This window comes from Silurus aristotelis (assembly GCF_946808225.1).
Source record: "Silurus aristotelis genome assembly, chromosome: 18".
NCBI classification, from domain to species: domain Eukaryota; kingdom Metazoa; phylum Chordata; class Actinopteri; order Siluriformes; family Siluridae; genus Silurus; species Silurus aristotelis.
Genome location: NC_139591.1, coordinates 21,288,696 through 21,300,638, shown reverse-complemented (window position 1 = coordinate 21,300,638; position 11,943 = coordinate 21,288,696). Strand labels below are relative to the sequence as shown.

The window sequence follows — 11,943 nt, the reverse complement described above, 5'->3', positions numbered from 1 at the left end:
CCCGGTGTAGTATGAGAAGACCGGTATATGAGCAGTTTTACTGGTAAAAGTCTTTGTAAGAGAACAAGGTCTGTTTGGTTCCAGTTTGGTTTCATTCTCGAGTTCTGCTCGTCGCTCGTCACCTCCGTCCCCACGCTTCACACTCGGTCGCTTCATAGACATTGTTTTGAGTGCGTTCTCGTCGTGCTCTCGTGTGAATATTGTGCTTTTTGTCTGTTTTTATAGTGTTTTTGTTTTATTTTACTATAAATTTAGTTGATTTCTTTATACTTGGTTACAAGTAAAACATTTTGTAACGGCTGAAATAAACGATCGCCTCAGGTCTGGGAACGGATTCATCGCTTTTACATTCATTATGATGGGAAAGTTAATATGCGAGTACCAGAATTCGGGAACACGGGACAAATTAATCTCGCACACCGTAATAATCGTGTGGAAAACACCAATGTGATTTATTGGATGATGCTGAACTGGTAGTGGACTTTAGATTGGAATAGTTTTTTTTACTGTGTGATAAAGAATGAGAGAGAGAGAGAGAGAGAGAGAGAGAGAGAGAGAGAGAGAGAGAGAGAGAGAGAGAGAGAGAGATTGAGATTGAGATTGAGATTGAGAGATAGAAAATAAAGTGGAGAAAAGAGTACGACAATGTGAAGAGAGACAAAGGAGAAAAATCTGAGAAAAAGAGAGCATGAGAAAGACAGAGTGAGGAAAAAACAGACAGAGAGAAAGACAAAGACTGACAGACAGACAGACAGACAGACAGACAGACAGACAGACAGACAGAGAGAAAGATAGAGACAGACAGAGAGAGACAAACAGGAAAAAAAGAGGAAAGGAGAGAGAGACAAAGGAGAAAAATCTAAAGGAGAAATTTAGAAAAAAGAGAAAGACATTTAGATAGACATGTGAAGGAAAAGAAAGGAATACAGAGAAATAAAGAAAAGGACAAAGAGGGGTAGGGACAGACAGACAAAGAGAGAGACAGAGAGCGAGAAAGAGAGAGATACAAAGACTGACAGAGAGAAAGACACAGACAGACAGACAGACAGAGAGAGAGATAACCAGATTAACCAAAGTGACAAACAGACAGAAAAAGACAGAGACAGATGGACAGAGAGAGAGAGAGAGAGAGAGAGAGAGAGAGAGAGAGAGAGAGAAAGGCTGACAGAGAGAAAGACAGAGACAGACAGACAGAAAAAGAGAAAGAGAGAGAGACTAATTGAAGTGGTCTCTGTAATGAAGCAGCACACATTCACCTCAAGTTCCTGTGGTAATGAATGTCTTTAATGGCGTTCTGTCTCTCTCTCATACATACACGCGCGCGCGCACACACACACACACACACACACACACGCACAGTGACAGATGATGAAATCGCTCGACTTGGCATGACCGCACAGCCACCACAGACACAAAACTGTCTCTCTCTCTCTCTCTCACACACACACACACACACACACACACACTTCAGTGTGAATGCAGAGGCTCTGTAGTAAACAAGTCCATGAGAGAGAGCCCGATGCTAATCAGCCGCGAGTGAAGAGCAGAGACGCGCCGCACGTCATCAGCTAACTTTCCATCCAAAACGTTTCGCTAATGTTACGCAAATTTACGCAAAATGGTCGCAAAACCTGAATTCTTACCTGCTAATCGACGTTACCGTGACAAGGAGATTTTTTTTACTTTTCACTAGCTAGCATTTAACGTCCTTTCAGGTTTGCTAGCTTGCTAATAAACTTGGCCTTGATTTCATTTCACACAATTCCTTTCCATTGACCTGCTAATTCAAAAGAGTTTTACTCGCTAGGACAATGTTAGCCATCAAAACTAGCGACTAGTTTCGAAGTACACGTTTAATCGTTAGCCATAGCTAACCATGAAAACTTTGCTGCAAGTAAAATTTGCCCAATTTTACAGGTTTTCAATGGTGGTTTGTTTGCTAGCGACCTCGCCTATTTATTTGATGCAATTGACAGTTATTGTGAAGCCAGCTAGCTAACTTCCAATAGGATTAAATTCCACTGCTAGCTTGTTTGCTGTTCAATTTGCCCGTTTTTATTAAATAATTAATCAACAAAAAATCTAAGTCTTTGCCAACTTTCCAGTGAACAATTCTCCGGTTTAAATGACACCAATTTCTGACCCAAAAATTGCTAGCAAAACCGTTTACTAGTCTAATTAAACACACAATCCAATGCTAGCATTATAGCAATTAAGCGATCATTTGCGAACTAGCTATCTTCAGTACCGTTTTGTTATATAATTGCGTTAATCGGATGCTAGCTATCATAGTTGACCCGCTGCTAGTTAACCTGACTACTGGTTTTAATTACGCAATAATTGTTAGCAATGCATTTAGCAGACTTGGTTAGTTGTTAATGTAGAATGTTGTTGGAAAGGAAAGCTAACTTGCCATGCTAACATGATCAAACATAGCCAAAGGAAATTAGGCTCTGGGAATGCTAACAAGCCAATAAGTATTTGACTGTTGCCTGGTGAGAAGTGGACAATGGAGTGGAGTTAGTAGCTCACATTAGTAGCTGTTCAAAAAAAAAAAAAAAATGCAACAAGGACAGCATATTAGCGTTTGGGAAAGTGTGTGAAAGTGTGACACAGCTAGCTAACTTTAGCGAATTGCCACATTAGCAGGATGGATAAAAGAAAGAATCGGTTCAAGCTGTACGCGACCCAAAAAATTAAATGTTAAAATGTCCTGCTCTGTGGAACAGGGAGACGCTTTCAAGATTAGCATGCTAGCTTATTGTTATTCTAGCTTAGCTGTAGCGTTAGTTTGAATGCTCGGTCCAATTTAGCTGAACACATAGCGGTTAGCTTTTTCCCCAGAGTGGATTCATAAGTTTCTTTTTAGCCATGTTAGCATGCCATGTTATAGCTAATGCGCAGCTAATGTTAGCTACCAGGTAAAGCGGCTAATATTAATGTCGAAGATTAGCGGAAACCGTGTGGAGTTTCATGGAGGTTGTGAAATTTAATTTCAAGCGGCAATTAGCCAAATTTCAAAATGAGCACTTTATTAGATGTTGGCTAGCTGAATGGTTAGACAGGATAAGAATGTGCTAGCTACGTCGTGACGCTCTTAGACACGTACCCGCTAGGCTAAATCACATGGAAAAACCGAAACCGTGTAAAATTTGCATACATCTGCATAAAACCGATGGATGGAAGTGAGACTACAGGACTAGAAGAGAAGAGAGAGAGGACATTTATTAAGAGGAAATCGAAGTCGACTACAGCTAGCGAGAGCGTTAACGGAGAGAGAGAGTGAGAGCGCTTTGTTGCGCTCAGTTGTTAGCGTCCCCTCCTTCACTGTCCTGCTGGTCGCTGGTCCACAGGGTTAAGTTGTCCCTGAGGAGCTGCATGATGAGCGTGGAGTCCTTGTACGAGTCCTCGTTCAGATTGTCCAGGTGTCCGATGGCCTCGTCGAACGCCTCCTTGGCGAGCTGGCACGCCTGCTCGGGCGCGTTCTGGATCTCGTAGTAGAAGACGGAGAAGTTGAGGGCTAGGCCGAGGCGGATGGGGTGCGTGGGCGCCATGTTCTTGGCGATGTCGAACGCTTCCTTGTAGGCTGCCTCGGAGGTGGCGACGGCCGTGGTGCGCTTCTCGCCGGTTCCTACCTCTGCCAGGTAGCGCTGGTAGTCGCCCTTCATCTTCAGGTAGAAGACTTTGCTCTCCAGTTGGCTTTCGTCGCAGTTCTTGATGAGGTAGCTGTCGAGCAGCGAGAGTACGTCCTGGCACACGCCCTCCAGCTCCTTCTCGATAGTCTCGCGGTAGGCGCGCACCAGCTCCAGCTTCTTCTCACCGCCGTCTTGCGCCGCCGTCTTCTGCTCGATGCTGGAGGTGACGCGCCACGATGAGCGACGCGCGCCCACCACGTTCTTATACGCCACCGACAGAAGGTTACGGTCCTCGTTGGACAGCGGCTCGTTTAACTCGGTCACCTGCGGAGAGGGGGGACAGGGGGAGGAAAAAAGGGCTTAATTAAGGACGTTTCACCAGTCACATTCGTCTGCCTGTCTGTCTTTCTGTTTATCTGGCTTGTGTAGTTTTATATATGTGCCTTTTACTTTGTCTGTCCGTCCATCCATCCACTCATCCATATCCTTCTATCTAACACACGAAATCAAATGACTGCCTCAAACGCTCCGTAAAGTTTCCTCAGTTGACCACTAGAGGAGATACAGTTTGATACGCCATCATTACGAGAGCGGCCTCTAGAGGCGAATCACTGACACCACGTGCTGTTTGTTTTACACGCGAGACCAGTTCTAGTTATTAACGTAGCCTAATTATTTGTTCGATTCACCCACAAACCACATACATAAGATAAGTAGATGTTTTGATTTCAATGAATATAAAAAGAAAAGTCAATTATAATAGTAATAATGTTAATTTAATAGGCTCCTAAAAAGTAACGCTCATTTGTCTGTACGGTGCAGAACAAAATAATAAACTAATCTTGGATAGGAGGTGAAATAAATACATTTCAAATCATAATAAAATCTCCACAATAATAGTGCTGGTCACTCCGGCCCGTGCCTTTTACTGTTACAGACCGACCCGGACCCCCGTTAAAAAAGAAAAGATGTGGTCCTCACAGAAAAATGTTCTTTAGTTCGCTATATACAGTTACTACAAATTCACTGGAAACACTGGACAGACCACACCAACATTCAACAGAGCCATCCATTTTTATCCTACTCTATCTATCTATCCATCCATCTATCTATCTCATATAAAATGTAATCTATCCATCCATCCTACTGTATCTGTCTATCCATCTATCCATCCATCCATATCTATCCCATCTATCCATTGCATATAAAATCTAATCCAAATATATCAATCCATCCATCTGTCTCTCTCTCTCCGTCTCTCTCTCTCTGATTATATTATAGAGGTTACTGTATTACTCTTGACTGCTGTACCTCAGTGCAGTGTATCTCAAGTGCAGCAGTGTAAAGCAGCAGGTTAATATGGGGTTTCATCGTACAGGCTGCCACATATGTCTTTATAAAATCACACCCAGCTGGCAGAAACTGTAATTATGTAATTAAGCATCCCACAATTCTATATTACATACACATTATATAAACTGTGGGAAGTGAAGTGAGAAGAAGCTCCGATTCTGCACCCATTATAAGACGTGAACGTCACACATGCAATTTCTGATGCAATATCACTTTCGCTCCGAAACATCGCTTCTGCTGCGTTCCGTTCAGGATGAAGCTCTCGACCCATACAGCTTTTTTGTTCCACGTGTATAATCATGAGATTACGTTAATGCAGCAAATCGTCTTTAGGAACTGGCGTAGTCCATGAGGTCAATAAATCCATCACGGTTTTATTCTGCACAAAGCATATCATCAGGGAAAACGTGAAATTGATGAGAATTGTCGGACAGACAGTCTATCTATCTATCTATCTATCTATCTATCTATCTATCTATCTATCTATCTATCTATCTATCTATCTATCTATCACACATGCCTAATTTTGAATTCATATCAAACACTCTTCCTGACCTTGTGTCCAATGTCAAGAGAGCGATCGCACACTTGGTGCATCAGGATGTGTTTAATTGGGAGGGGAATACGAGAGGAAAAGTCAGTCTCGTGCCTGAATAATTGTGTATATTGTGAAAGCAGACTACGAGGACTACGAGGAAAGCAGACTATGAGAAAGCATCAGAGGATTTGGGCATCCTTTTGTCCACCGATGCCAATTTATCTGTATGATGCTGCGGCTGACGGACAGACGTTCACTCGTCTCATCGCTGATCGACAAGCCGTGGCAAACCTCCTCATTATGATTCAAATAAAATGTACAAAAAAAAAAAAAAAAGAAAAAAAAAAAAAAGAATGCATTACTGTCATGTGGTGATTCTAATGAATTGCAGGACCTGCTAATACAATAATTAAAACAATAAAATATATCGCCCTCTCCTATCTATCTATACATCTATATATATATATATATATATATATATATATATATATATATATATATATATATATATATAAAAACCCTCACAAAGAGATGCTCCAGCATTGACAAAAGAGCTTAAGGTTGCCAGAATACACATATATCCACAAATATATTTGTATATTTTACAGAACTTAAATAAAAGGTAGGTGTATTGATTGATAAAATATAGATAAGGTTTATTAAACCTGTTCATTTGTGATATATAGGTTTAAGTTTACAGGGCAGGACTAGGAAATAATCGGAGGGTGGATTATACAGATATGGCAACCCGAGATAAAAGGCACGGCGGCAGCATCAGTGAAAGTGAAGCTCTGCATTGCTGTGTATTGTTATAATGGAGTGGGATTTGATGCATGAATGAATACACATTGAAATTTCTGTGTTTCAGTGGTATAAATTATATTATATATATTGTATATTAATATGGTACATGGTGTGTATATATATTATATATATATATATATATATATATATATATATATATATACACACACACACACACACGTATATTAATAAATATGGTACATGGTGTTTATATAGTATAAAAGGTTATAGATGTGATATATAAATATATAGATATGTTTTATTCTAAAAGATTAGTCACTCACCAGCTTCATGGCGGCGGCCATGTCATCGTAGCGCTCCGCCTGTTCGGCGAGCCGAGCCCTCTGGATGAGCTGCTCCCGGTCTGCCATCTTTCAGCACTTCTAATCTTTTTACTTGTATTCTCTAAAACACGTTTAAACCAAAGCCTTTGGTATTTTCTTCTTTTTTTCCTCCTGAGCGCGTTTCTCTATGCTCTTATCTCCCGTGGTTCTCTGCTGCAGCGTCCTGCTGTCAATCCTGCTCACACACGCACCCAAGGGCTGGGAAAGGGGGCGGGGCCTCCGCTCGGTCTATTTCATGGGTGACGTCACGGCCTAAAAATAGCCCCGGCCGGAGGTGCAGCAGTGCGCATGCGCAGTGCGGATGTCGTTGCAGCGTTCGGATGAAGGTGCTGTATTACATTCGTGGCATTCCAAAAGCACTGGTGTGTGTGTAGTGGTGGTGCTGCTGCTGCTACCAAAAGTATGTGGACACCCACCCATATGGGTTTCTTCCCCTAAAAAATGTGCAGGCCCACATCTGTCTAGCATGTCTTTCAAGCATGTCTTCATACCTCACCTGGTTCAGTAAGGCACTGATCAGGGAGTCGGCCATTTTGAAGGCTTGTGGAGTGGAAGATCTGAGGCCTGACTTCACCTCCAATAAACCCCAGACCTTTTCACCCTGAATGTTCACAAATAAAGCAACGCTCCAAACATCTGTTGAAAAAAAAAAGCCTGGATGCATCAAGGTTCTTTTTAAAGAAAGGAATGTGATGTTCCAGACGCTCACATTGAGCCACATAATGTACCTCAGAGCTGCACTTTAGGACTATAATTCTTGCTCTTCTATGAATCACCTTCACACACACACACACACACACACCTTCAACACCAAGGGACAATTAAAGATAACCAAATCCACTTTACTGTATGTTTTTTGGTCAGTAGGACGAAACCGGAAAAGCCAGAGGTCTGAATTTAAACCAGAGAATGTAAACTATATGACAGGCTGAATCACATACACACCTTCAACACCTAGGAGAACTTTACGATAGAGAGATCCACATTTCTGTATGTTTCTGGACGGTAGGACGAAACCGGGAAACTCAGAGGAAACATTTGAAGAACAGATATTTACAGCATAGGATCTACGCAGGAAACCTGGAGCAGAAAGTCAACAACTATATTATATATAAAACGTGGCACCAGGCGTGTCAATGAGCGACGGTTCGGTGCCAAACGCACTCCGTTTCATAGAAAAATAGCAAAAAATTTTAGCTAAATAAACGTATCGCACCGCCTATACGCTGCTATGTTTACCTGCCACGTGAAATGTACAATATTTGTACTATTTTTGTCATACTGCTATTATTATTTTAATAGCGGAAAAAATTTAAGTTGAACCCTTATAGCTTGGGGACTTGTTAGTATTTAGGGGATTTTTATTATAGAATATTATGGGGGGGAAAATCTCATTTTGACGTGGGATACAAATAATTTGTTATGGCAAATAGCTAAAAAAACAACAAAAAAAAAGCAGATAAACACCATCAAGAAAAAAAAAGATTAAAAAATTTGGACTTGAAACGAGGTGGAACTACTACTTTAATTGACACTTCGATCTTATAAAAAAAAAATCTCTGTTCACATTGTCGATTATAGCGGCAGATTCAAATAATTTTTTTGTTGCAAATGTTATCAGATATGAAGCCAAGTGTTCTCGTTCATTCACACCATCATGACGGCTGCCTTTTAAAAATATATTTTTACAGTATATATCCTAAACCAGTAAAAACTGAGCATTCATCTGAAATTTCTCGATCTTTTTCAGCATTTGGTTTCCTACAGAAAAGCATTTTCAGTGCCTCAATTTTAAAACATTATTATTAATAATAAGTCATTACATTCTCATTTGCATTTATAATTTAATAATCGTGAGCTGTGATTTCTCCACAATTAGAAACGAGAAGGTCATTGAGAAGGTCCTCGGAAAACCGCGAACCTTCGACTCGCTTCTATTGTATTTTTGTCTCTAAACACAAACTGAATAAAATCTGTTGAAATGCTCTTCCTATATAACTGAATATAGATATTATGTTTCCTATAAATAAATAAAAAACATTTTCTCTTCAGTGCAACAAATGACCCCCTTTAAGACACAGTCGCAGTGCACCATCAGCATTAGGCTTCTCCTTTCCCGGGGCGAAGCAACTACTTCTGCTGACACTGAAAACTCCGTACATGATGACTCAGTCCTTTATTTCCTCTCCTCGACTCAGGCATTACATTAAAGCACCAATCAGGACTTCCCTGCTGATTGCGCCTCGATCTGATTGGACCAGATTCACTCCTGATAGCTGTAAACACTTCTATATAAATATGACAGTATAAATTAATCCCAGTCTTTGGACTGAGAGTGTGTGTGTGTGTGTGTGTGTGTGTGTGTGTGTGTGTGTGTGTGTGTGTGTGTGTGTTTCAAGGGGCACTCGAGTTCATTTTCTCCACACAATTCTCCCAGAAGCTCACGAGCCGTTTGTCTTTGTTGGCGCAGAAGTCGGTGAAGTCTCGGAGGAGACGCTCGGCGAGCTTCTCGTCTCCTAGGACGCCGGTGCGCCACGCTTTGGTCAGCATGGTGTTATAGGCCCAGTGGTAGCCGACGTGCTCTTCAGGCCCGAAGAGGCTCTGACTGGCTGAGGAGGCGGAGTTACGGCGGCGCCGCTGCTGACCGCTACAGTACTTCCTTTTTGAGAAGGGCAACTGCATGAACACGGTGCCTGGAAAAAAGGGATGAGATCATATACATATACTAAAGGAGGATGTCCTAGGTTGACAGGTTCTCCATGATAACATTTTGAACAGAATCAGTTAGCGCACACACACACACTTCCCAATTCCTTAATTGTACTTGATTAGAAATCTATCATCTAGCTAGGAAAAGTTCTAACATTTTAAACTGACGCGTTGCTGGACTTTTAAACATCGCATTTTCCGGCGCACTGCTGACAAATAAACTACTTTAAACGAGTGACAATCGACAATGATATTCGTCATGCAGGTTAAGACAAATTCAAAAGTCACCCCTGAGAGTTAGTGAGAGTTACTAATACAGTCTCTTTATTTAAGCCATACCTCATATAATGACCTCGTTATTTAGCGAAACACCACCTCACATCACAGGTGTCAAACTCATTAGATTAGATTTAGATCTCTCTATCTGTTCTTCCATACATCCGTACGTCCATTTCCCCATCCATTATTACTTTCGTCTTCCGTCCCTCCAACAGTCTGTCAGTCCATTCATTCAATTATGCATTCAACTATCCTTCTCTCTGTCCATCAGTCCTTCCATCTCACCTTCTGTCTGTGTCTGCCTATCAATCAATCCAGCTATCCATTCAACCATCCATACATCCAACAATCCATCCATCTGTCTATCCAAAAGTCTAACCAGCATTCTATCAAACCATCCATTTATCTGTCCATCCAACCATCCACCCATTTGTCCATCAGTCCATCCAACAATTCACCCATCTGTTCATCCAACTATCCACCCATCTGTGCATCCATCCATCTGTCTATCCAACAGTTCAACCAACATTCCATCCATCTGTCCAACCAACATTCCATCCATCTGTCCAACCAACATTCCATCCATCTGTCCATCCAATCATCCGTCTATCCAACTATCCACACTTCTATCCATCCAACAATCCATCCGTCTGTCCATCCAACAATCCGACCAACATTCCAGCAATCTGTCCAACCAACATTCCACCCATCAGTCTACCAAACAATCCATCCAGACTATTTTCCAAAACAGCTAGTGTCAGTACTCGGTACTGAGTTGGATCAGTACAAGTGTTTGAGACACGATGTTAGTTGGTTTATGTTCTGGACGCTGGGTCACATGGTTCTAGACTGACTTTTTACTTTGGTATATTTTAGTTAATGTTCCTTTGCACATCCACTGTAATATTTCAACATTTCTGCAAAACACAAACAGGAGCATGAGGGGGACTGTACCTGTGACGTGGATGTACTGCGGCTTGTTTTCGGCAGGGAAGCTGAAAGCCGAGGCAGAGAATTTGTCCTGAACAAAACCGAACCTGAAAAATGGAGAAGGGCGACATAAATTAAGTGCAACAGGACAGAACTTGTACATTCACCCGAAGTACTTTTTCCAGTTTACCTGTAAAGAATAGCCTCTTGGAAGAGCTGCATCCGGTCCCAGTATGTCTCCGGTTCGAATCCTGCCCGTGATAACAGGAACATTAAATCGTCTCACATGTCAAAACTCAAACGTGTTAGAGCTGAGAGAAAAGATTTGTACACCCCACACCAAGTGTTTGTGTGCCCTTACCCTCGAACAGGTTGTCGTTGGAGTCTTTGAGCAGACACTGAATGTTGAGAGGGATGAAAAGCTGAGCGCGTAGCGGATCTCCGTACAGATACGAGGGCAATGCGAACGGCACCTCCAGCACCGGGACCAACAGGAAACCGCATGATGCTGCCTTCCTGTGCCAGCCTTGGACCTGAGAGTACACGATCGCATGCGTTTTTAGTCCTTAATTCACTTATAAAATATATATTCTTATGTCCACCAATACCTTTTCATCTGAATATATATATTTTGCCATCTGTCCACGCTGAGGTGCCGTTTTCAGTCAACAAACACTTAGTTTTTTTGAAAAATGCTTTCGTAACGTTTTAAGACGTTGAAGTGTGAATAAGCAACTTTTGGAAAACGATTGAAATCTAAAGTGTGGATGCAGAACATTTTTAGATGAAAACACTGTTTCCAAAATGAAACCGGATTAGCATAGCCGTAATCTATTTATTTCTGTAGCTTTGGTACAACAGTGAAGGTTAAAAGTGCTATAGAAATAAACGAGATCGGACTGGATGTGATCACTGACCATCTCGAAAAGCACCGCCGCAGTCACGGCCATCCAGTGCAGCTTGATCTCGAATGCCATGTTGGGAGAGAAGTTGCCGTGGTAATAACAGCTACCCCATTCAGTACGATCGCTGCGGTTGTTCACGTCCACGTCCAGAGTGACTGTCTTCTGCTCAGGTACTGTAGCAGCTGAGAAAGAGAGAAAGTGAAGAGAGAGGGAGAGATAGAGAGAGAAAGAGAGAGAGAGAGAGAGAGAGAGAGAGAGAGAGAGAGAGAGAGAGAGAGTTTGTGAACAAAAAATAGAACAATAGAAAGAAAGCAATCAAGAAAGAAAAGACAGTAAACAAAAGAGTGGGGGAGTCATAGAGAAAGACAGAAAGATAGAAAGTAAGAGAGAAAAGAACACACAAGAAAGAGCAATAGAGAGTGTGAAAGAAAGAAAGAAAGAAAGAA

General features: G+C 41.7%; 2 protein-coding genes across 10 annotated transcripts in view; both read right to left on the bottom strand.

Annotated features, from left to right (window-relative positions):
• Positions 1-1,262: 1,262 nt before the first annotated feature.
• Positions 1,263-6,904, bottom strand: ywhah (tyrosine 3-monooxygenase/tryptophan 5-monooxygenase activation protein, eta polypeptide). Its single transcript, XM_083568858.1, has 3 exons — positions 6,615-6,904; positions 2,569-3,959; positions 1,263-2,462 (listed from the first exon to the last, which is right to left on the bottom strand). Exons 1-2 carry the CDS (start codon positions 6,699-6,701, stop codon positions 3,303-3,305), a joined length of 744 nt encoding a protein of 247 aa, XP_083424984.1. The 5' UTR covers positions 6,702-6,904; the 3' UTR covers positions 1,263-2,462; positions 2,569-3,302.
• A 1,931-nt stretch (positions 6,905-8,835) lies between these two features.
• depdc5 (DEP domain containing 5, GATOR1 subcomplex subunit) overlaps positions 8,836-11,943 on the bottom strand; it is a 28,125-nt gene continuing 25,017 nt past the window's right edge. For all 9 annotated transcript variants that reach the window (XM_083568665.1, XM_083568669.1, XM_083568661.1 and 6 more), the window contains 5 exons: positions 11,510-11,679; positions 10,954-11,125; positions 10,783-10,843; positions 10,617-10,699; positions 8,836-9,367 (listed from right to left, as the gene is read on the bottom strand). In XM_083568665.1, the coding sequence (XP_083424791.1) occupies positions 9,069-9,367; positions 10,617-10,699; positions 10,783-10,843; positions 10,954-11,125; positions 11,510-11,679 (785 nt within the window). In that variant the 3' untranslated portion in view covers positions 8,836-9,068. The remainder of the gene's footprint in view (positions 9,368-10,616; positions 10,700-10,782; positions 10,844-10,953; positions 11,126-11,509; positions 11,680-11,943) is intronic.

Bases quoted from the DNA above. Each gene is read 5' to 3' on its own strand.
- ywhah (XM_083568858.1), bottom strand. From the start codon at position 6,701: ATGGCAGACCGGGAGCAGCTCATCCAGAGGGCTCGGCTCGCCGAACAG. The intron at 3,960-6,614 runs GTGAGTGACTAA...CCCTCTCCGCAG, and splicing joins TGGCCGCCGCCATGAAGCTG to GTGACCGAGTTAAACGAGCC.